Source organism: Sorex araneus, chromosome 2, assembly GCF_027595985.1.
Source record: "Sorex araneus isolate mSorAra2 chromosome 2, mSorAra2.pri, whole genome shotgun sequence".
Taxonomy (NCBI): Eukaryota; Metazoa; Chordata; class Mammalia; order Eulipotyphla; family Soricidae; genus Sorex; species Sorex araneus.
The window spans coordinates 326611362-326637850 of NC_073303.1; the positions used below are offsets into that span (position 1 = coordinate 326611362).

The 26489-nt window shown below is 41.6% G+C and overlaps 1 protein-coding gene across 2 annotated transcripts in view; it reads right to left on the reverse strand.

Annotated features, from left to right (window-relative positions):
* Positions 1 to 2578, reverse strand: part of ARHGAP28 (Rho GTPase activating protein 28) — a 201751-nt gene extending 199173 nt beyond the window's left edge. The window contains exon 1 of one of the 2 annotated variants that reach the window (XM_004611791.3): positions 2442 to 2578. In XM_004611791.3, the coding sequence (XP_004611848.3) occupies positions 2442 to 2563 (122 nt within the window). In that variant the 5' untranslated portion in view covers positions 2564 to 2578. The remainder of the gene's footprint in view (positions 1 to 2441) is intronic. The other variant, XM_055127845.1, reaches the window with a different exon arrangement.
* Between the last annotated feature and the right edge of the window lie 23911 nt (positions 2579 to 26489).

Consider the following 26489-nt stretch of genomic DNA (forward strand, 5'->3'; position numbering starts at 1 on the left):
TTTTTTATTCCAAGTGCCCAATGTATTGACAGCACATAATAGGTACAAACTGGCTGACTTTTACTATTAACTATACTGCCATTTCTATCTTACAACAAACAGAAATAGGTTTAAAATTACTTAAAAATAAAATCTGAGCAGATGTTTGACAAGTATGGGGGTGGTTTGCTTTGAATAATTGTACCTATGCCACCAAAAGATAAAGAATGATGATACAAGTCAGATATGTAACAGTCCCTGCCTCCTAGGACCATAGAGCCACCACTCTGCAAACACGCTAAGCATATGTGAGCAATTGGAAGGAAGGGTGCTCTTCTGGAAAGAGAGTGCTTTCTTCATAAGTAGAACAATATGATCTTGCTCCTTGGCCTGAAAGGAGGTATTGATCCAAGTTAGTGAGTCAAAGGTTAATAACTTGGGCCTGATTATTCCTGTTATCTGAGGCATGATTGATAGTGTCCTCTGGCTCCTAGTAAATACAGGACCCTCTCTTTCTGATTACTATTACTGGGAACTAAGGAATTACGCTATTCTCTAGTGATTTAGTTGCAGAGGGCGGAGGTCATTTATCTCCTACATCACAGGGTAACTTATGTCACAAAAGTTCTTATAGAGAGGGTACAGGGTAGCAGTCACCGAAAAAGCAAACTTGAAGCAACATAAATCTCCTTGACCATTGTATGGAAGAATCCTAGCTATGGCACAAAACTCTGGCTCTCGTATATTGTCCTTCCACAAGACCACATGCTGAGTTAATGGAACTTCTCCCTCCAGTTTGCTTTGGAAACGGATGCAGTTTCAGAGGGCCCAAATGGCACAATCTGGCTACTGCTCTAGACAGCTGCTGGGAGTTACAGACAGGACGGTGTCAGCAGGACCATCGAAAAATGCACAGACCCGGCCCCTGTTTCTCATCAAATCACAAATTAACTTAAGTTACTCATAATCTGAGTAATTATAGTCCATGCTTTGGAAAATGTCCTAAAGACCATGCAAGTTTGTATCTTAATTTTAAAGTAGTCTTTAAAATAATGTGCACAACTACTAATGCTGGTAGATAAAAAAAAAAAAATGTTATTTTTTCATTATCTTTGCAGAGAAGGTAGATTTTGCTCAACCTGCTCTATTTGGAAGAAACAATATTTTCTTTGTTAGCCAAGTCTAATAAAGATTTCGTGCCAATACAGCTTGTTCTCACAGATAGCGTCCAAAAGGATATTCCTTGAAATAAAAGTCATAATTTCTTGGAAGCCTAACAAATCAATTAAATTAGGAACAGAAGTAATCATTATCACATAATTAAAGATGAAAGAGAGGAAAATGACAAAAAATAAATGATGCAAAAACTATAAAGCACACCACTCAAACTTCCCACTTTTAAAGAAAACCATTCATCAGTAGATCCACAGAAAATAGCCACCATTTAAACAATTAAACTTTCCCTAAATGAGTCAGATAGCAAATCATCTAACTTATCATGGTACTATTTTTATTTACTTACAGAAAATTCCTGAGCCAAACACTTTTGGTAAATCAATGGAAGTTTCATTGGCTTTTGGTCTTGGGCCAAGTAGATAGATGAACATTAATATTAATCCCTAATTCATTACATCTAAAAAGTACATACTAGAACTACAAAAGTAGTTATAAACCACTTTTCACCCCAAAAATATAATTGCCATTACAGTATAAAGATTAACAACAAAAAATGATACCAATGCATTTTTACAATTAGAACTTTTAAAAGCCAAAGGAAAAAAGTCTATTATGATTTATTTTGTAAAGCAGAGAGTATGGGGAATATTGTCTGCCATGGAGGCAGGGAGAGGGTGAGAAAGGGTGGGGGGGTATACCAGGGATATCGGTGGTGGGGAATGTGCACTGGTGGAGGGATGGGTGTTTGATTATTGTGTGATTGTAACCCAAACATGAAAGGTTGTAACTATCTCACGGTGATTCAATAAAATCTAAAAAAAAAAAATTTATTTTGTAGATAATCGTTCCTATGTTTTCGTTTAGCTCAGGAGGCAAACAATTAAAGAAAAGCTTAACAGTATTCAAGGATTTAGAATGATGCACTTTAATCTTTTCACTCTCTACTTGTTATCTCCTAGAAAATAATTAATAATTAAATTATAGTAACTGGTGAATCCGCCAGAAACGAGGCTCTACTCTTACTCATCAAGTTGTATCAAGAATCACAACTCCACCGACGGCTAACCTTGGCTAGCCACTGACTTCAGCCTTTCCGGACTGAGACTTGTGCACTTCCCATTTTCCGTCAAAGACAATACAAAGAACAGTAGGGTTGGGAGCCTCCGCTAGTCCACCAACACTTGGAATAACAATCCCGAGGCAGTGGTCTTCTGCCCCAGCAGGAAACGCAGCTGCAAAAGGAAAGCCCCGGGGACCCGCCGCCCGCTCCAGGGCCGCTCTCGTACCTGCTGCCGGGGTGGCTGGCGCCGGCCCGGGGCGCGCAGCGCGGCTCGGGGCTGGGCTGCTGGGAGCGTGCGTACGAGTGGTAGGCGGTCAGCACCACGCCGCCCGAGTCCTCCACTTCCATAGTCAGCCGCGCATGTCTCCGCGGGGGCCCGGGAACAAAGGCGGCGACCAGCATGGACCAGCGCGGCTGAGCCGTCACCGGAGGGAAGGCATGGCCAGCCCAGCGCCCCGCGCACCCGCGCGGCTGTCAGGGGCCCGCGGAGCAAGCCCCGCCCCGTCTCATTAGCATAATCCACAAGCACCCAGTCGGGTCATATTAGCATAAATCTACAAACAGCCCGCCCCCGGGCCCTTATTAGCGTATATCTCCTAACTCCCCGCCTCTGGGCCTCAATTAGCATACAACTCCAAACTCCCCGCCCAGAACGCGGAGGGGGTAGGGGTAGGAGTCGGGGTTGCTCGTTGAGTCTAGGAAACTGGAAACCTCGGGCGATCCTTCAGGCTCGGGCTCGCTACTCTAGTTAAGTTTATTTGTTTTTTTTTTCCCTTACAGTGCTTCTTTTCCTTTTCCTCTGCCCCACCTCCCACCCTACCCCCCTTCTTCAAAAGGGCGGGCTTATCCCATTCCCGACCCTCTGGCTTGGAATGTTTCCTATCCTGCGACAAGAAGTAAGAGAACCTTAGTTTAGGAAACTCAGGCTGGGGAGTTGAGTGGGTGGGAGGGAAGAAGGCTACAGTGTGCGATCCGGGGAGAAAGGAAGAATATGTGAAAATGTGACCAAATGCAAAGGCCTGCTGCACTGCTGCTGGCTTAGTCACCTTACAATAAACTTGATTTCCTTCGCGGGACGCTTTCCTTCCTCGCGCTCAAAGCCACAACCACCAGTCTGACCTCACTCCCACATCCTTTTCTCCTTGCCAATTCTGATCAAATGTACAGATACTGCTCTCGGTTTGTCTGAACGCTCGGTCTGGTTATTGTGGGCGGAATGCCTGTTATTTCCCGAGGATTTTATTGGAGAGGTGGAGTCCACGAGTCTGGCGCGGAGGCAGGTAAACCGGGGAAAAGTAAGAAATGTTGGGAGCGAAGTTTTTAAGACTTCGCACCAATGGAGAGGAGACGTTTGTTTAGCCAATTGGAAAGTGAAGCAAATATGCTAGCTAGGAGTTTGTCTCTCTCACTCTGCACATGCCTTACCTAAGATCTCTAACACTCTAGGGGGGGAGCAGAAAGGGAAGAGGGGTCACCTGGCTCATGCTATTTATGTCTCCAAATCGGATTCTGCATCTGCAAAACGGGATCTGTGAAACATCTCAAGAGATTAAATGCGCCAAGTGCATGAGAGAATCTCAAGAAATAGTTGTCTGGGCTACTTTCTTCACATTCATCAAGAAGGGGACCATTTGGGCTGAAGAGATTGTCCAGGGGACCAGGGGAAGCTCTTGCTTTGCATGGAGCTGAACCCAGTTTGAATCCAGCACATATTTGATTCGGAACCTTTGCACAGCCAAGGGCAATTCTCAGCTGGGAGCCAGGAACAAGCCTGGAGCTCAGCAGGGTGTGTCAGCCAAACCAAAATAGATAAATATTTTTATGGGACATTTGTTTTCACAGCTCTTTTAGAGGTAGGGAAAACAAAATACAAACAAACAGAAATTTCATCCCATTGTAGAAAATACTTTGTTGATAAGGATGCGCTAAACCTAGGCTCCATGTACATGCCTTATGTTCATAGTTCATCTACAGTCAGTAGATCAGAGTGACTTTTTTCCCACTGAGCCTGAAACCCTTCTCAAAACGGACTCCCCAGCAGTGAGAGAGCTTTGAGAAGAAGCTGCTTACTAACCATTTTCCAACAAATTAGTGTCTTTTCCTAAATTGCTGGAATGACTAATACTATCGGTATCTTTGTTTTGTTTTTGTTTGGAGGCCACACCCACCTGTGCTCAGGGCTGACTCCTGGTTCTAAACTCAGGATCACTCTTGGTGGGCTTAGGGGACCATATGGGATACCAGGAATAGAATCCTGGTAGGCTGTGTGCCAGGCAAATGCTCTACCTGCTATACTATGACTCCAGCACCCCAATATCATATATTTATCTTTGTATTCCAAATCCCACAGTGTTGATGGAGTAGGAAATCCATAAAGTTCATACAGATAATAAAGTATATGTTGGATGAATGAACGTATTAATCAGTAGATAGATCAGTGAATGAGATATTATTACTCTTTAGTGCAGTAGCTCCAATATTTTAGGACAGCCAAATAATGATCACAAGTGAACTCAAGTGATTATGACACTGCAAACCAAAACAAAGATTTCACAGGTGATATTAATATTTGGGGTGGGTTGGTATATATTATTGATAATAAAATATAAAGGAACTGGCTGTAGTAACTTGCCCAAGTTCACATGGGCTAAGATGTGGCAACATTGAGATTAAGTCTAGGAAGCTGGCTTCCTGAATCGACTTCTCAAATATTTTTCTTTCATAAAATATTTGATGATATTCAAATACTTTCCTCCTTATAAGTAAATGGATAAGATCTGAGTTTCCATGTGAAACTTTTTATAAATATAGTATATTGGATGTTAGGTATCATTAGCATTTGATAATAATAGTATAAATGGATGATTACATGTTTTTTTCAACGCACAACACCAAGTGGTTCAAAATTACTTATTTCATGACCTAAGAGATAGTACTGGGTTTGGGTGCATGCCTTGCAAGTGATAGAGCCCAGTTCAATCCCCGGCACCACATGTTTCCTGAACCCCACCAGGTGTGGCCTTAGAGGCCCTGAGTCACAGCACTGTGGCCCAGGAATGCTGCACCACAGGGTCTGAGCAGCACCATGGCACCACATCCTCAGACCCCCATGGTCAACCACCAGCCCCGCTAAACGGGAGTCACCGGGAATTTGTAACAGGACTCCTGAGTACCACTTGTAAGACCAAAGAAATTACTGTTTTTTAGTAATAAAGAGAGAGCTAATAAAGCAGGTAAGACTCTTGCCTTGTATATAGCCACGCCATGTACAATCCCCAGAAACCCATATGGCTCCCTGAATACCTCTAGGAGTCTACTCTATTCCCCCCCAAATTACTACATATATATATATATATATATATACGCACACATACATATAGATAGATATATAGATATACACAAACAAACACAAACACACACACATATATATATACTAGCTGTTCTTGGAATGTGCTGAAAGGTTGGAGCATAGTGCAATGATTTAAAATGCCTTCATTATAAGCACATACATGGTCAAGAGTTTAAGTATATGGTGCTCTACATGAGTTGATCTCAATCCTGGCAACTCTGTCTTTGATCCCTGGCATTAAATAACAATTTCTGTAACCAAGTGTGCATAAGCACAACAAAAAGCAGAGCATCCTGTAGTGATGCACTAAAACTGCGTAATAATGTGTAAGTGCCATAGCCAAGAAGGGTGAGGACCTTTGGTGAGGACCACAGTCGTAATTTTAGTATCTCAGCTAAGAGTACATGTATGAGTACCACAACTCAAGAAATGCAAAGTTCAGGGAGCACCATTGCCTACTGTGTGAGTATCACAACCTGATGTCAGACCCCTTGCAAGCACCACAGCTAAAAACTGTGCCAGGTATGTGTGCAATCTACAGTCACTGCAATAACAGCAGCAACAACAAATGAAAAGGCAGGAGAGGGGGAAAAAAAACAAGCAACAACTTTAAAATAAGTCAGTATTAATTCATCATTTTATTTTTCCTTACAAATTTTTCATAAAATACATGTCAGAAAGGCACTAGAGAATAAGAATATATGTGAGAGAATAAGAATATATGTGAACAAGAGGTATGCAAAGGCTAAATTTCACAAATCAAAAGACAATAGAGAATCATAGGTCAAGGAGGGTCAGATCAAGTTGAATTTGAGGGTCAGATCAAGCTGAGTCTTGAATTTATTTCTTACTTTTATTTCCTTCCATTCCAATTTTCTCATTTGAGAAATGGTAGATCTCCTCAGAGAGTTGATGATAAAATAGCATCTTCAAAACACAATCCTAGTGCAAAATTTTTATTATATACTCATGGGTGCTGCTTCCCGTCTTTTTTATTAGGCTGTGTGCCCTTTACCTCATTCTTTGAAAAATTCTTTGAGCTCAACCCTCAAAAGTAAATAATGTGTGCCCACTTCCCTGATGTAAGGTGATATCTTATTGTTGCCTTCATTTGTATTTCCCTGATGAAAAGTGATGTTATCCTTGCACAAGACTGAGTTGTCCAGGACACCCCAGAGTGGGGCACGTGAGCTCAGCATCTACCCAAACAGAGGTCTAGCAGCTGAAAACCTCTACACTCCACCTCCATATTCCCGGCCAGACTCCACTACTCAGACAAGATTCATCCAGGAATTATTGAAAAATTCAGGTATGTGGGTTTTGTGACTGAAATCTCCAGGCTCTCACAGAGTTGGGAATTGGCTACCTCCCCAATATTCCTATACTTCTGGAAGCCCCAGCAGTCATGCACAATCCCAAAGCTGCCAACTGGTTAAAACTGTAACTCTAGCTGTGTCACTCTATTAAAAAATGTTGGACACCCTGGAGCAACATCTCAAACTTGACAACACTGACAAAGCAGGTGTAGCACACCAGATTAGATGGGATATAATGTAGAAGGTAACCATTTTCCATTAACAAAATATAAACACAGCAGAATCTCCTGCCCCTGTGCCAGGCTGTCTTCATTGGGGCAGGTTGAGTTTCCTTCGGAGTGGGGCAGGTTGAGTTTCCCTTCCCACCCCAAGTAGAACCCTGGCAGCCGAAAACCTCCAGAACCCAGCCACAGATATGCTCAAGGCCATTCACCACATTCTCAGGCGAGCCTCACCCATGAAGGAACCAACAGAGGAACCCAGGATGTGAGACCCGTGGCTGAGATCTCCAAGCCTGCTCTGATTGGGACTGGACCTCCTTTACCCAGATTCCCAGTTTTCCAGTAGCTTGGCAGTCACACCCACAAACTGCCCCCCCAGCTCCATATAATTTCATCAATACCCAAGATCCAAGACTATAAGATAAAGTTCCCGGAAGACAGCAATGCAGTATTTCCTGGATCTTATACTTCCTTATACTTATACCTTATCTTTATCCTTATACTTTAGTCCACAGATGTAACTAAAGTAGCACATGTGTGTTGGGTTTTAACATGCTTGTTTGTATTCTTGTATATACGGGCTTAAATGCCCCCAGAATAAAATACAACAACCTTCACACACTTCCCTCTTAATGTGGTGGGAAGATGCTTGCTGGTTGGGTGGGTATTTGAATATTATCTACAATGAACTACTATGAACTAGTTTATGAAAATAAAACGTATAAAATCATAAAAAAATATAAACACAAAAGGCTTAGCCTGTAGCAACATCTTAGTAATCTCGTACACAAGGACTTAATAGCTTCATGGTGAGATGCAATGATCTTCACTAACTTTCCTCTAAGAAAAAAAATTTTGATCATCATTTTAGCCAATTACTTATAACAAGCATTATAAAGTAAGTTATTGAAGGCCTGCTTTGGAGGCAGGAGTGGTTAGTAAAATTGGAAATAATGGTAGTGGGAAAGTGCAATGGTGGTGGTACTGGTGTGAGAATATTGGATGTCTGCAACTAAACTCATAACTTTATAAAGTTATAAAATGAAAAAAAAGAAAGTTAATGTGGAGCAGTTTTTTCTCAACCTGGCTGGAGTGATAGCACAGCGGTTGAGCGTTCGCCTTTCACGCGGCCAACCCGAGTTCAATTCCTCCGCCCCTCTTGGAGACCCCGGCAAGCTACCGAGAGTATTGAGCCAGTGCGGCAGAGCCTGGCAAGCTACCCGTGCATATTGGATATGCCAAAAACAGTAACAATAAGTCTCACAATGAGAGACATTACTGGTGTCCGCTCGAACAAAATCGATGAGCAACGGGATGACAGTGATACAGTGATACCTATTAACCATCTGTTTGTCTTCTTTGAGGAAATTTCTGTTCTTCTCTCCACTTTTTGGTGAGGGTTGATTTGTTTTCTCGTTAAATTTGCAAATATTTTAAGTGGTAGGCAAATTTTTTTCCCCAGACTGTTCAGTCTTAATTATATATATTGCAAAGAATGAAAACAACCTGTATTGATTGGTGTGAATGTAAGGAAAAAGAAGCACTCTTCCATTGCTGGTGGGAATGTCGACTGGTTCAACCTTCCCGGAAAGCAATATGAATGCTTCTCAAAAAAACTAAGAATGACCTTCCAGATAGCCCAGCAATTCCACTTCCAGGCATCAACTCCAAGGACCAAAAAACTGTATTCTGAAAAGACATCTGTGCTCCTATATTCACTGCAGCACTATCCAAATTGATGGATTCTGGAAACAACCCTCGTGTCCAGGAACAGGTGATAGGATAAAGAAATTGTGGTACATATATAGCACTGTAGCACTGTCATCCCCGAGCAGGCACCAGTAATGTCTCCATTGTGAGACTTCTTGTTACCGTTTTTGGTATATTGAATACGCCACGGGTAGCTTGCTGGGCTCTCCGAGAGGGACAGAGGAATCGAACCCAGGTCGGCCATGTGCAAGGCAAACACCCTACCCATTGTGCTGTAGCTCCAGTCATTGTTTATATATACAATGAAATATTATTTGTCTGTAAGAAAAGATGAAATGTTACAATTTTTCACTATAGAGATAGAACTGGACAGTATCATGTTAAGTGCAGTTAGTCAGAAGAGAGGAACAGATACAAAAATGATCTCCCTCATGTGGCACATAAAGAAATATGTAAGGGAATAACAAATGACTAAAGGCAACAGAGCCTGAGAACCGGTTTAGAAAACAGAACTTACTGTGGCAGGAGGATGGGGTGGAGTGTGTGAGAGGGTGGCAGAGGCATCGAGATAATGGTGGAAGGAAGTAGACACTCTGGTGGAGGGTGTGCTGCTGGAATGTTATGTCCATGAAGTCTTACTGTTAACAGTATTGTAAATATGGTGCCCACGTTTCTTCAGAATGTGTTTTTAAAAAGAGTAAATAATGTGATCTTAGGGATTTCAAAACCATTTCACGACCTTCACTGACATGAGTCAGAGTCAATTCACATCATGGAATTTACCAGGGAAGACTCACAAACACTGGCCCCATGAAAAGGCAGTAAGTATATGGAGATTCTCCAATACATTCAACCTCACTGGAAAAGGAAAGAAAATAGAAAATGAACGCAAAACCTTCAAGTGGACAGATGAGACATTCCTCGTATGCTTTTGGCTGCCTAGCTGGCAAAATTTCAATGAGGATCATTGTCTCAATACCACAGGAAAACAGTTGCAGCTGCCTGAGTTTTCTGCAGACTGACTACAGTAAGAGGGTTTGAAGTTAGTCACCAGCCCTATCTTGCAGGAAATGAAAGTCTAATTCTTATCTACCTAGGAAAACTTGTTAATTCTATCAAAATTCCACCTTAAGTTCACCACATTCCCACCCCCACTACCACCATTCTTTTGAAAGAATGGGTAAAATTAAAGGGAATAAAAATAAAATTTTATTTATATAAAAGTAAAATACTTTAATGAGACAACCACTTTCAGAGCATTTAAAAAGGAATGTGTCAATTCTTCACTATTGTCACCTGACTCATCTTGAATTGCTATCTTGAAATATTTTACAAACCTATTAACATGAATTAAATCATACACATCTATTATTTGAGTGCTCTTGTGATCACACAGAACTTTTAGAGTATTATGATTTTCCTATGGTTTTCTTAGACTCTCAATTTGAAGAGATATCAAACCTATTTTTCTTTGGTAATTGTTCAGCACTGATCAATTGGCAATTGAGTGAGCAGTCAGTGTCACCACGAGAGACTTGTCTGTCTGGGTAAGATTTCTGTTACTATGTGATGAAAATACTAAATGATGAAGTTCTTTAATTGAGTGAATTATAGGACTCCTGCACATAAGTGGAATCACTATTGATTTAAAATAAATCAGTACTAATAGACACAAGTGAGGTGGGAACGATAAAGAATAGTCAGAGTCATGAAGCTTTAATCTTCAAAGACTTGCATTATGGAATACTTTTCTTATAGTATCATGTTTTGCACTGAACAGGGGTTTTATCAATCCAGTCATCATCCACCCAAACCCCTACCATCATGATTAGTACTTACAATTAATTCAAAATGTTAAAATGAATATAAACATGAAAGCAATAACAGCACATTATCTTCAACAGTAGAAGTGGGAAGGAAAGTTGGAGCAGCAGTTTATCAAATAACACTTTCCACAGGAGACAGTGCTAGAGATTGAATCTTAGATGAATAACCAGCTCTTAAAAGATGAATAACCAGCTCAGGAGGGGAGGGTGAGAAGGGAATTCCAGAGTGATAAAATTGACTGGAAAAAAGCACAGAGAAAAAACAATGAGGTACTTGGAAGGAAGCATCTTTAGTTTAACTTTGGTGGAGAATCAAGTGTAAGAAAAGAATGCTGGAGATGAGGCTAGCAAGAGGCAAAGGTCAGGTGCTGGATGGGCCTAAATGCTGAGTGGGTTTAAACTTTAACCTTGAGTTCAGATGGGAAATCAGGGGCAGACAGGTAGTACAACAAGTAGGGCTCTTGCCTTGCATGTGATGGCCTGGTTTCTATTCCTAGCACTGCATATGATTCCCTGAGCATCACCAGGACTTATCCCAGAGCATAGAATCAGGAATAAGCCCTGAGCACTGCCAGGGGTGCATGTTGACCCTTACACCCCCAGGTCCTCCTCGCCTCTAGCCCCTCCCCACCCCCACCCCTAACCCCAGCGCCGCCCCCCCAAAAAAAAAGATGAGAAATCAGTTGTAGTTTTCAAACAGGTAGAAAACAAACTTCTTCAAGATTGTCTTGCCTGGACTCTGCACAATCTGGTTTTTGCTCAACTTTTCTGACCTACCTCTCCTATGTTACTCAATCCATTTGGAGAGAGTAAGCATTGGAGCCTGTAAAAGAAGGGAGTCAATTAAAAACTGGCCAGATAGTAAAATCCAAATAGAATTCTAAGACAAACTCCAAGATGGAGTTAAATAGTTGTTGAGTAGTTTAGCTTAAATCATGTAGGTGCCAAATCACAAGAGAAGCTGGGGAAATACCCTATCATTCTATCTCTGGCTCTAGCGCTTACTAAAGTCCAATCGCCTACTTTGAGCAGCAGAATCCACCAACCTGGAAAGTTAGGTTTTGCTTAGTGAAGGAAAACATTACAGTGAGATATAGGTGAGAGGTGACATTGGGATACCAACAAACAAGGGAAGATTTCAGTTCTTTGGCTGCAAACTACAAACACATTTTTCGATTTGTTTTGTTTTGTTTCCTTTGGGCATCCAAGCAGTGTTTATGTAACCAAAGATCACTGTATATCACCAAGGACCACTCCCGGTGGTATTCAGCGAACAGGTCCAGAGGTTAGTGTTAGGGCCCAAGGACCTGGTGCTGCTCAGGCCCTGTGGTTGCAGGGTTATCAGGGCCATTCTGCTAGTTCTTCAGGAGCCTACGGGGCCACACTCAGAGATGCTTGGGGGCCTCCAGGGTTGCACCTAACCTTCATATGGTTTCACTAGGAAAGCATTTCTAATTCAGAAACATGAGTGTTTTATTACTGAAAGGGAGTAGGAGAGAGGGGACTGGGTCTCACCCAATACTGCTCTAAGGCTACTTCCAGTTCTCTACTCAAGGGTCTACTACTGGCAATGTTCCAGGGAACATAGCACATGGACAACTCTAGCTAGATCTCTGGCCATCTCCAGCTTGATATCTGTGGCCAGCTACGTACATATGAGTATGGTCAACAGTAGCTCCTAGACACATTGGGTGTGACCTTAAAATTAAACTAAAGTAAAGTAAAATACTGTCCAAAAGGCACTGTAAGAACATGATGGCAAAACTTTTCAAGAGCTGGGAAAAGGCTTGTAGATATTGGGGTAAATTAGCATCCAGAGAAATAATATACCTTCCTACCTTGTATTTCTTCCAGAAAAAGAAGGGTCTTGCTTTCTGAGGTTTATATATCAAACAGATCTGTGGTTTTGTGGTAAGAGTCAAGGGCCACAGAGTTAGTACAAAGGTTAAGGCACTTACTTAGTTAGGGTGACTCAGGTTTGAGTCCCAGGCACCAGTTAGATCCCCCAAGCACTGCCAGGAGTGACTTCTGAGCAGAAGGCCAGGAGTAAGCCTTAAGCCTGCTAGGCATGACTCCTCCCACCATATTTCCCAATTCTGTACTCAAATCTCATTCTCAATACATTCATTAAGACTTACTATGATTTGCTTTAAGTCATCTCGTTCTAGAGCAGTGCAGTTCAAAGTAGGATAAACTTGTTTTATAAAACAAGTTTATGCAAGGATAGTATTTACTTGAAATCTGATGTCTATCATAATATCCACCACACAGAGCTATTGGACAATGTTTATAAAGAATAACTTGCGAAAATTACTGAGTTCAAAATGCTCAATAAACATAGATTTCTTTCATTAGTCTATGTATTCAAGCAGTATTTTTTTTTCTTGCTTTTTGGGTCACACCTAGCCATGCACAGGGGTTACTCCTGGCTCTGCACTCAGGAATTACTCCCAAAGGTGCTCAGGGATGCTGGGAATCGAACCCCGGTCGGCCATGTGCAAGGTAAATGCCCTACCCGCTGCGCTATTATTCCAGTGCCTTTATTTTTACTTTGTTAATAAATAATACCTATTATAGTCCCAGGTAATAAACACATTTCCCTCTACATACTCTAAAGGCTCTATTTCTACAGAAAGGATCTGGATCGTGTTAACAAGCTATGCTTTGACACTGGCCAGGCACAGATACATGGCAGGAAATTGATGTTCGACCTCTGAAACATTATTCAGGGATATAGTTACTACTGATTATTTTCCAGCTCTCGTAGGTCACAGGAAGCCTGTCTGCCCTGATGTGACCAGGCAGGAATACTGGCCTTAGAGCAGTCTGGTTCCCAGCACCATGTTCTCTGTCAGTCACTTTTGGCTGGTTTCTCAGGAAACTGTTAACTAAAGGAGGCTGAAGCTGCTGCTTAGTGAATGGGGAACCCTCTCCCACTAAACCCTCAGTTTTTGCATCTTAAAATACAAAATGAAAGGACAGAGTCCCCCCTGACTGTTACTTTCAAAAAAAAAAAAGTGTGAGGACTCATAACTCCTAGGAGTGCAATGCCAATGGATCTCAAAAGTAGAGAATGTGACTCTACATAAATTACACCCCTGGTGGGAAACAATGCAACATTAAAACAGCTTTGAAGATGGGAGTATAAAGCTAAATTAGATAATATTTGTAGTTTGTGTTAAAGGGAGAGGAAAATTTTCTTTCCATCAACTATTAGCCAGGAATCTATGTAAATATCTATTTGTAAATATCATTTGTTTATAGTAAATATCTATTTGTTTATAGCCTATTATTAATATATAGCTTTCTGATTCCTTCCTTCCTCATATTACAGAGAAACTGTTTGGCAGTGGCCATACCCAGAGACTTTCCACCTCAGGATTTGTCACATGACCCATGAGTGAGTGAGATCCAGCATGAGTTCAGGATGGATGTTTGACCAAATTTCAGCCACTTTCCTGAGACATCTGCCAGCTCCACAAAGTAAGACTTTTTCTTCCTCTGTGAGGATAACAAAACCATGAGGTTGCAAAAAAAAGACATCTTACTGCCACAAAGCTTGTCTGATGGGTCTTGAAGCCAAAAAGAAACAAGCTGAGAGGCTGAGAAATATTTTGAACAGCATCATCTGACCCTCTAGGGCATGTTGGAAGCAAATACTACATTTCTTCTATTGCTTAAGCGAGTGTGAGTTGGAGTCTTAGGTATGAGAACAGACATAATAATAACTAGCTCTCCTGTGTGTGGTTCTCAGCACTCTACATCCCATTGAAATCCTTCCTGTCATCCTTTCCACTTAGAAGACGGTAAAGGGGGCCCACAGAGATGGACTTATCCCAGGTCATGGACTTGAGAGAGGTTAGATGGAATATGACCCAACTATTCTCAAACTAGGTTCAGGAACATGCTACACACACTGCCTCTCATTCACCCAGCCTACACTCTACCTGCACAAGGAACCTGGGATACCTGTGCCTCCAATTTAAGTGGTAGATATGTCTCATCTTATCAGAGTAGCTTTCAGTAGTCATTACGGTAATGATTTTCACTACTCAACTCAGTTGGCTTCATTCTGAGCTTGGTGGGTGGGAAAAATTGAATTCATGTTTACAGCTTTGAGAATTTGAGCTAAAAGCTTAGTTCTAAGAATCCGGATAGTTTGTTCCCTAAAAACAAGTAATAGTTTTGTTCCTTTCTCAGAGAAAGAATAAACCAGTCATTTAGAACCTGAGATGACTTGATTACGTCTGCCCTTGTCTCTCTATCGCATGTAAAAATAAGTGGCCATTCAGGCTGTCTCTGTTTTTAAAAATTCTCCCAAAGTGACTGAAAAGGAGCTGAAGATGATGAGATTCTTGGGAAAGAATTATTATTCCTCTGACCACAGTGCTTCAAAGAATTTAGAATCCTGTTGCTCTAAATTTATTTCAACTGCAAATGATGGGACAGGTGTATATTTACTAAATTATGTGAACTCCTCTTATCTCAAGATCACAAATATGATCCAAATGAGACATAATTCTGACAGTAATTTGAAGGGTTGAAATTTACCTTCAGGAGACTGCAGGCAGTTAGTCTACTCCTTTTTTGACTTTCCCCTCTACATGTTCTCCATTCTTATCTGGATCTGTTCTTTGTAGACACTAGGCAAACTGGTCACTTTTTTTTCTCTTGGTTTCTCCTCCAAGTCTCCTTGGTGACAAAAAACTCACTCAAGTGTTTCTGGTGGCTACAGTACTGAAATGAAATGATGTGTTATATGTATTATGACTTAGATAACACATATACAGTTTTAGCTATTTTGATGGCTCATGTCATTATTTCATGTATCAAATCTTTTTAAAAATGAATACCTGTGAAGAGAGCTCATATTCTGAAGATAAAGGTGTAGCCAAAAAGTACTGAAATTTCTCCGAGGGATTTTTTTTAATTTTTTTAAGTTATTGCAATATTTTATTACATTTCATATTCAAACATAAGTCCCACCACCATTACACCTTCCCACCATCATATTTCCATCCTGAACCCCAAGCCCTGCCTTACAAGCGGAACCGAAATAATTTGTTCTGTATTGCTTGTTCTGAGTAATCTGCTAAATATGAGACAAAAAAAGTTTCTTAGAGAAAAGTGTATGAAGATTGTTGTATTCCACCCAGGAGCCAGTAAGCCCTTCTATAAGTGATTAGTAACATGTTGTTATATATCTGTATAAATATATTACCCCCGAAGATTGGTTGCTTTCCCAATTAAAGGTGGTATGCTATTCTTGGTATATTGGTTATAGAAAGTATGAGATGTCCAGGAATAGATTGAATAATGGGTCAGGTTTGTCTGAGCGTGTGGAGAGCATGGATGTAGTTGAATTCTAAAGGTTTTCAGCTTCTGCCAGGGCTGGCTCCACTGGGATGGGGAGGGTCCTCACCTGCCCTGCTCTAAGTTGCCCTGAATGAGATATCATCTCACACTACAGAGATGGGCACACATTCAAAATAACAAAAGCAACCAGTGTTGGCATGGATGTCAAGAGAAAGGTATGCTCTTTCACTGTTGGTGGGAATGCAGACTGGAAAACATTATGGGAATTCCACAAAACACTAGAAATTGAACTTCCATATGACCCCATATGACTCCATATGAGTATGTCCTTAGGGTGCAAAAAAGCACAGTAGAAATGACATCTGCACCTGCATATTCATTGCAGCATTATTCACAATAGCTAGAATCTGGAAACAAACTGAGTGTCCAAGAACAGATGACTGGCTAAAGAACCTTTGGTACATCTACACAATGGAATATATGCAGCTGTAAGAAAAGATAAAGTCATGAAATTTGCATATAAGTGAATCAACATGGAGAATATAATGCTAAATGAAATGAATCAGAAAGAGAGGGACAGACATAGAATGACTGCACTCATTTGTGGAATATAAAAAATCATAATATGAGACTGACACCCAAGGACAGTAGACACAAGGGCCAGGAATATTGTTGCATTATTGGAAGCCTGTCTCATGAGCTGGGGGAGAAGGTAGCTGGAATAGAGAAGGGATCACTAAGTCAATGATGGTTGGAGGGATTGTTCAGGATGGGATATGTGTGCTGAAAGTAGATAAAGAACCAAACGTGATAGCCTCTCAGTACCTATATTGCAAACCATAATGCCAAAAACTAGAGAGAGAGAGAGAGAGAGAGAGAGAGAGAGAGAGAGAGTGTATGGGGGAAATTGTCTGCTATGGAGGCAGGGAGAGGGTTAGAAAGAGATGGGGTATACTGGGGACATTGGTGGTGGAGAATGTGCACTGGTGGAAGGATGGGTGTTTGATCATTTTGTTACTGAAACACACATGAAAGCTTTGCAACTGTATCTCATGGTGATTCAATAAAAATAATAAGAATAAGAACATACTGGCACGAGTTCTAGCAGCATGGCTATGGCACATCGTTTTTTGCATTCTTATATTCTATCCTTCCTATTCAACCAGAGACTTCCTTAGTGTGGAAGCTGGAGTGATAGGACAGCAGATAGGGAGATTTCCTTGCACATGGCTGGAAACTGACCTGGACTGACTCCCATCAGCCCACGTGGTCCCCCACTGACCCTGCTAGAAGTGATTCCTGAGCACAGAGCCAGGAAGGAGCTCTGAGTACCGCCAGGTGTAGTTCACCAACCCTCCCTGGCCCTGCACAAATTTTCTTTTGTGTATTCCTCAAAGGAATGAATCACTAGCTGATTCAACAGAACCCAATTTGATCTTAGGATTCGTAGGTGAGCAGATAGCAGAATTTTTCTATCCCTCCAGCACAGCTGCATTACTGCAAGTACTGTTTCATTTAACTTTACTCTCTTATCTTCAAAGTTATTATAACTGGCCATTACACATCACCATTTCCAGGGCATAATTTATATACTCTGATTCTATTTTCTAGTTTTTAGACCCATTGGAACTGCTCTGTACTGAGTTTCAAGTTGCCTCAGCATTTAAAATATTTTTTAAATGAATCACTGTGAGATTGACTCTTACAAAGCTGTTTGTGATTAGATTTCACTTGTACAGTGTTCCAACACCCATCCCTCCACCAGTGTATATTTCTGAGCACCAGTGTTCCCAGGATCTCTTGCATCACCCTTGACCTCCAATCTCCAGCCTGCCACTACGCCACTATGACAGGAGGAGCTTTTTTTCTCTGTCTCTGTCTCTGTAACGGTCCCCCCTCTTCTTTTGGGCACTATAGTTTGCAATATTGATACTGAAAGGTTATCAAGAATATCACTTACCTACTTTTAACACTCAGTTCTTGTCCAGCATGATCATTCCCAGCTATTATTGTCATACTGGTCTCCTCTATCTTACCTACCCACAGCCCCCCCACCCCACACACACACTTGTGCTTGATTCTAACCATTGACCAGTCCTCCTAGCTCTTGTTTTCCCTGGCCATGGATATTAGTCTTCTAATATACATATATGTGTATATATATGTTACATACATATATATACACCAAAAATGAATGCAGTCATTCTATATCTGTCCCTCTCCTTCTGAATCATTTCACTCAGCATGATACTCTCTATGTTCATCCATTTATAGGCAAGTTTCAAGACTATTTTTCCTAATCGCTGCATAGTATTCCATTGTTGTAGCTGTGTCACAGTTTCTTTATCCATTTGTCTTTTCTTGGGCACTCAGGTTGCTTTCAGATCCTGACTATTTTGAATAGTGCTAAAATGAACATAGGAGTGGAGATGGTGTTTCTGCTGTGTGTTTTTGGGAACCCAGAGTGTATTCCCAGAGGTGGTATTGCTGGGTCAAATGAGAGCTCAATTTCTAGTTTTTTTGAGGAATGTCCATATTGTTTTCCAAAAATCACCTCAGCTTTTAAAGATAGAGCCACAATAAGGTAAAAACTTTTATCTTGCATTCACAGATTTATAAACAGAGAGAGGTTGCCTAGCTGGAATGGAGAAGTGGCTAGTCAAAATTAGCCAAAATAGATCAATTTAGACAAAATTAGTCAAAATAGATAATTCCAGGCCTGGAGCAATAGTACAGAGGATAGGGCACTTGCTTTGCATGTGGCCTACCCGAGTTCAATCCCCAGCATTTCATATAGTCCCCTGTACACCAATAGGAGTCATTCCTGAGTTCAGAGCCAGGGTTAACCTCTGAGCATAGCCATATGTGGCCCCAAAACAAAACAACAATTGAAAGCAAAAAAAAAAAAAAAGATGACTCCTGTGGGGCAGAGGATGACTGTCAGCTCTGCTCAGTGACTCCAGGAAGTGCCTTAAGGAACTATGTGGTGCTGGAAATGAAGTCTTGTGCATGAGCATGCAAAAATGTGCTTCAGCCCTCTAAGTATCTCCAAACCCCTTTGAAATGTGATTTTATTTATTTATTTATTTTTTTATAAATTTTATTGAATCACCATGTGGAGGGTTACATAGTTCTCAGGATTATGTCAGTTATACAATACTTAAACACCCTTCCCTTCACCAGTGCCCATATTCTATCACCAACCACCCCATTATACCTCCCGCCCCCTCCCGCCTCCCCAGTCCCCGCCCTTGAAAGTGATAAATTTCACTTCGTTTACCCTTTATATTGGTTACAGTCCATGTTTAAACACATAACTCACTATTGTTGCTAGGGTTTCCCCCCAAAAAAGAAAAGACAGTCCTACTGTCAAGGAAGCATTTGATAGTTCTCCATTGCTGAGAATGTAGAGATATTAAGTCCCGCTGTTTGTTACATAACTTTTCTATTTTTCCCCCCCCCTCGTCCTGTGCCACCGAGTTCACGCCTGTTTAGTAATCACCACGCTGCCTGACAAAGGAAAAAAAAAAAACGAAAAAGATGGTTATTTCCCATCATCAGCCAGCGTGGGGCTCTGGCTTAGTTGATAGTCTGGTAGAATGTCTGCCAGCAGTTTCTGGAACCAAAAGTAATACGCTGGTATTGGCCCCAGCTCGAGGTTCCACCAGCGTTCCACTGTTCCAAGTACATAATAATTTATTCCCTTGTATCCCATTCCCACGCCACCAGGTCCGTGTCAGCTTAATGGACATCATACTATGGTTAACGCCACGCCGCGTTTCTTCCCGAGAAAGAAGGATATTTCTTCTCAGCTGGCGTGGGGATATGGCTTAGTTCAGTCTATAGAGATGGCTACCACTTTGATTGCCTTCAATATTTCAGCAAAAGACTTACTATTCTTGTTAGGATTTCCTACCAAAGTCCGACCAGTTAAAGAGGAACCATTTCATATTGGTTATGATTAAATGACATTAGATCGCGCGGCCATGGCAGCGGCCTCGCAGCTTTGAATTTCTGTATAAAGTCCAGGGAAAGTACAGCCAGAAATTACACGTCACTACAAACTTTAACCCTATTATAGTCCCCCCAAAGTCCAACCCGTTACAAAGGAACCATTTCATATTGCTGATGATTAGATGACATTAGGCTGCCGCGGCCGCACGGTTTTGGGTTTCTATATAAAGTCCAGGGAAAATTCTGCCTAAAATTCTATAGCTACAATCTTTTACCCTTCAACGAAAAAATCAGTACTATTGTTTGGAGTTTCCCCCCATGGTAAGCCCTGCTAAAAAGGAACATTTACACGTTGCTGACAATCAAGAGATATTAGCAATTAGCTGCAATAGCAGCCCCGCGGTTTTGGATTTCTATATGAAGTCCAGGGAAAATTCTTTTGGTAATTGCATCACTCGCTGGCGGCGCCTGGGCCAGTAGCTCCGAGCACACAGTTTGGAGGCATTTTGGGGGCGCCGCTCGTGTCCAAAGTGGTTCAGTTGCCTCCGGGGTCAATCTCACATGGCGGCACAAAGGTGAAATGTGATTTTAAACGATAACCTGATTCACTGGCCAAGAAAACCAACCTTCTAGTAACTAGAGCTGGGCACTTGAGATTCTGAAAACTGAAACATTCCCTCATTAATGTCAAGGAACAAAGTTTTAGAGCACAGTAGTGCAGGTGCCTGCCTTGCATGCAGCCTACCTAGGTTTGATCCCTGGCACCTCTGAACCTGCCTTTGGTCCTCTGAACCCGCCAGGAGTGATTCCTGAGTTTAGGGCCAAGAGTGAGCCCTGAGCACTGCCACATGTGGTCTCCCTTCCCCAAAAAATGAATAAATAAAAAGAATCAAAATTTGGTTGACTGAAAGTGGAGATTTTAAAAGCATGACAAGTAAAGCTACACACGGTGATATACAGAACATGAGAAGGCCTGGGGGTAGCTCCACAACTAAAAGCAGTTGCTTTGTAAACATTAACACGGCATTTTAATCCTGGACCCATATAGGCTGAGCAAGGTCCCCTACTCTGCCTCTGTTCTCCTTGCCTCCCTTTATCCTCCTCCTTGCAATAAAGTGGGTTGGGGGTGAAGGTTACACAACAGGTTGTGCTGCTTCACACCTTTCTGCTGAGTTCCTTCCTAGGGGGTCAGACTTCCTGACTGTGCTGGTACCCTTATTTTCTATAAGCTGTGGTGGTGGCAGGGGATGCCCCCTTTCAGTTGAGGTGTTTGGACACACCAGGCCTACCTAGTACAATCGCAGCACTGGGGATCACAAGCAGCAAAGCTGCCAGGAACAGACAGCAGATCCCTGGATCCTGTCCCTTACACATAGTTCCCCAAGAGCCACTGGAAGCCACTCCTAAGCTGCAAACTAGCAGCAGTTCCTGAGAATCACGGGGTGTGTCCCAAAAGCCAAAATGATAAAAATGAAACCCACTGTTGAGTGGTGATTTAATCACAGTATTTGTATTTGAGGAGCTAGGGAGTTAGTCATGGTTCACTGAGTTTGTTTTCTCAGGAAAGTGTAAAATCTATTTTTCAGAGCTGACCCAAATCCAAAGGATGCCCTCTAAAACACCTTACATTCAGCCGCTGGGAAAACTCAGAGGATAGAAGACCCATTTCCCAGGGAAATCTCAGAGGCTGCCAATGTAGAATCTCCCTGAGAAAGGACCAGATACTTGCAACTTCACTCCTTGGGGAGGCAAGATGAGGTTCACAGCTCAGAATTAGCTTTGGAAAAATATGTAGAAAATACTGGACTTATACCTAGCACCCTAAAGCAAGGAAAACAGCCATGGACACAGCAGATTGTGAACTATGGTGGCAATTTAGGGGGGTGGGGGGCATTCAATCGCAGAAAAGCACTCTCATCAATTTCTTAGCGAAGAAGAGCCAGACATCTACATGTGCTTCCTTTATAATTACTTTCACATGATCTTAATGTGTAAAGAGAGCTCATTACAGACTGTGGCTATAGTTTTTCTCAACAAATGCTTTTGATGTTTACACAACACATGAAAATTTAAATATCCCCCTCTGCATAAATCCTGACTAGTTATTAAAATCAAGATTCTGGTAAGGAATGGCAGAACATTTTTGTCTTTGATGAGCGTGCTAAATGACAGCACTTAGATATCACTCTGGAGGGCCAGAGCCATAGTACAACTGGTAAAACTTTTGTCTTTCAAGTGGCCAAAGCTGGTTCAGACCACAACGTCCCATATGGTCCCCCAAGCAGCACGGTAGCACCGTGGCCCTGTTGTTCATCAATTTGTTCGAGCGGGTACCAGTAATATCTCCATTGTGAGACTTGTTGTTACTGTTTTTGGCATATCGAATGAGCCATGGGTAGCTTGCCAGGCTCTGCCATGTGGGCGGATACTCTTGGTAGCTTGCCAGGCTCTCCGAGAGGGAAGGAGGAATCGAACTCAGTTTGGCCACGTGCAAGGCGAACACCCTACCTGCTGTGCTATGGCTCCAGTCCACCCCCAAGCAGAGCTAGGAGTAATTGGAGTGCAGAGTCAGAAGTAACCCCTTAGCATCACTAGCTGTGGCCCCAGTACCACCCTCCACCAAAAATAAAACAAAGTTCTGCTTTTATAAAGCCTCTCTCCCCTATCATCTTTCCAAGTTCTACTATCTCGCAGCAGTTTCAAATCTCTTATTTATCCAAGCTGGGATGTAGGCTTTACTCCATGAAGGTCTTTCTAAGCTAGCATAGGAAGCCCTCAAACTGCTGCCAATGATGTGCAAGAGCTGAGCGGTACTGCCTCATAAGACCTACTTATTAAAGTTTTAGGAGTTATGAGTCAGTTGTTAGACACAGCTTATGTGCACCATTATATACGTCATTGTATTTAAATATACACTTCAGTTTTATTTAATATTAAAGTAAGGAATATCTTTAAATTATTTTATTACATTTTACTATCATTGTGCCTTTTAGGCTCTTTCTACCTATTGCTCCTACAGACTGGAAATATAAAATTGCAGCTGGGATCCAGTGCTGGGAATCTCTTTCCAACTTTGCATCCAGTGACTTTGTGTCAGTGACTTGAAATTGGTCATGATGATGAGTAATTACACTATGGAAATCGGCAAACTGCTACAAATAAATACTTGATTGCTTTGCTGATTGACTTAAAAGTGAAGACAACGGTGCTCATAATATAGATTAAATCTAATACAAGTTGTATTAGTCATTACATTGTAAATTGTGCAAATTAACAAGGAAATATTTTTTATTAGTCACAAGTATTGTTTTCTGATATGGCAAAAAAAGTAGTTTACATAACTTCTAGTCGTGTTCTAACATACATGCTTTGTTTTGTTCTTTTTATTTTTCAAATCACAAAAGGGGGTGTTTTGGGGGGCACACCTAGAGATGCTCAGAGCTTACTCCTGGCTCTGCACTCAGGTCCCCCTGGCACTGCTAGGAAGACCACATGGGATGCCGGGATCGAATTCTGCAAGGCTAGCACCCTACCTGCTGTACTATCTCTTTGGCCCCAACAGTATTCATTTATTAATTGCTGCCATAATAGAAGGTACAAGGATTTAGCAAAAGGGAAAAAAAAACAACAAAAGAAAGCATTTTATATGAATAAACTGGCTGTATAAAATTTTAAAATAGTGATCTGGAGGCCCGGCATGGCAACTTTGAGTGCCTTGCCATGGACGAACTGGAGGGGAGAGGCTCTCTAATGGGGTGGCATGTGGGACAAATGTCTGCATAAAAATATAATTCACGTCATTGTAAATCATGGTATCTCATTAAAATGATAAAGAAAGAAATGTTCAATACCTTGCCCATGTGTGTAACTTTAAATCATCACAACAAAATGCTAATAACAAAGAGAAAGGGAAAGGGGAGAGGAAATTCAAATTAATTAAATTAAAAAATAGATTTACCATATCTGATATAAGGAGGAGGAGGAGAGGTTGGTCTATTTATTTTCCTTTTTTCCCCCCCTTTTGTTTACTTTGTAATTTAGAGATGACAGTTATCTCTTGGAGAAATACCAATTTCAGGTCTCAGCTCATTTGCCCATTATTATTTTCTATATTGTTAAAAGGAGTTCGGCTCAAAGGCAACCAAGAAAAGAGAGGGCAAGTTACTGCTCTTTATTTTCTTTACAATTAAAAGCAATTTTAAAGGATGAATAGGTATGTGCTGCATTATCTGTGTTAATGAAGCTCTTTCAAACTTATCTGTTGCTTTGAAAGTATTTTCATGTGTTTGAAAGAATCAAGTTTGTGATTTGAAGAAAAATATCAGCCTGGGGCTTTTTACTCAATTGTGTTTTGGACCATACCTGGCAGTGCTCAAAGGATTTCTTGTTTGTTTCTTTGGTTTCTTTGGGGACCACACCCAGTTGTGTTTGGGTTTTGCTCCTAGTTTTGTGCTCAGTGGTCATTCCTGGTAGGTCAGGGGGCCATACACGTGGTGCCAGGAAGTGTTAGCTATTGTATGTAAGGCTAGTGTCCTACTTACTGCACTGTCCCCCTAGCTCCTATTTGTTAAAAAAAAAGTTATAAAAGATAATCAAACCCATGCCTGGGATTTGAGCCCTGGCATCCCATACGATCCCTTAGTCTGCCAGGAGTGATCCCTGAGCACAGAGCAGGAGTAATCCCTGAGCATTACCAGGTGTGCTCCCCCCAATTATATGGGTGCCAAAAGAATACTGCAGTGGCTTAGAACATCTGCTTTGCAAGTATATAGGTATAATATATACTATTATCAGAACCCCACATGATCTACATAGTTCTAACAGCTCTGTTGTTTGTGATTCTAATGTGATGAATGATTTCCAGCCACCACAGACAGATGTGTGTGTGTGTGTGTGTGTGTGTGTGTGTGCAAGCACCATCAAAAACAGGGTTTCAACTTTCGGGGAACACTGAAATCAGGGAGGCGTGTTTGTGTGAGCCCCACAGAGATGCCTAGTGTGCATTACCATACTCAGCTGTGTGCTTCAACTAAGAGTGCAAGTATGCAAGCACCACAGCTACAGTGCAAACCCTCGTGAGCAGAGGGACCCAGTGCACAAACAGCACCACCTGATGTCTGAGCCCAGGCAAGCAACACAGCTAAACATGTGCTGTATAGTCAGCCTGTGCAAACTGTCATAGTGACAGCAACAAGAAGAAAGGAGAGGGAGGAGGAGCAGCATAAAATCAATGATTGTTTAAAAAAAATTAAACAGAAAGAAAACAATTGGTGTTTTGGTCAAGGGTATAGATCAAAGAGCTAGAATGTTGTGTTTTAAATGTAAATCCACAACCTACCTATTTAATTACTTATCTCCACTTCCCTGTGGAAAGAATGTGTAAAGTAGTTAACATGGGACAAATATAGACAACAGTGCCTGGCTCACAACAGTATGTTTTTCATCATCCCTTCTTCTCCTCTTCCTTCTCCTCCTCCTCCTCTTCTTTCTCCTCCTTCTCTGCCTCCTTCTATTGCTACCATCACCACCAACACTATGGCTACAATTACTACTGCTCAAATTGCTGATATTATGCAAACAAATAAGCTGTTGACTTATGCATATTAAAAAGGAAAGTTTAGGGGCCAGAGAGAGTCCAGTGGGTAGGGACTTGCATGCGACTGAAGCCAGTTTGAATCTCTGGTGCCATATATGTTCCTCTGAGTACCACAAGGAGTAATTCCTCAATACAGTCCCTCTCTCTTCCCAAATAAGAATAGTGTAAAAAGAGGTCTGATCTTAGACTTACTTGGGTGCATAATAACTGACTTGCCAAGGGTCACATCACTTTTAGTGTTAGAATATAAAGCAGATGCCACATGTCCTGATTATATATTCTTAAGCAAGATGGTGCTATTTTCTGTGTGCCACTTCAGCATTATTTTATTCAGTTCATTAGTTAATTCTCAGTAGTTATATGGTGCTTTGATGAAAGCATGTTTTAGGGCCAGAGAGATTGCTCAATGGATTTAGTGCAGTGTAGGAGGCCCAGGCTCAATCCGCAGCAGAGGAAGGCCCAATGAGCACTACCAGGAGCAACCTCCAAGCACAGAGCCTGTAGTCACTCCTGAGTGATGCCTAGTGTCTCCCACTCCCCCATAAAAAATTTTTAGAATGAGGCCTTTCTCTAATTATTGTTGAATGTGCTATCGAACGTTAAGAAGTAGACAGTATAGTAGATACTAGATGACTAGATGCACATCTTAGCTTTTGAGTGTCTACTATGTGTCTCCCTCTTGCCCTTTTGTTTTGTAGCCACACCCAGTGATGATCAAAGTTTATTTCTGGCATGATCTAGCAGTGAAGAATCCGGGCTGGCGGTCACTGCAAGCTGGAGAATGCTCCGGACCCCAGGCCGGACCAACAACACTAGACTGCCAGAGGGAGAAGGTGCAGCCAACCTGCCTTCTCCAGATGGAATCCCAGCGACACTGACCTTCTCCTAACATGGCTCCGGTATGTGGGACTGGGATATCTCTCCAAAACTCTCCTGATATACAAAAACAAACAAACAAACAAGCAAACAAAAAACACTCAGGAACA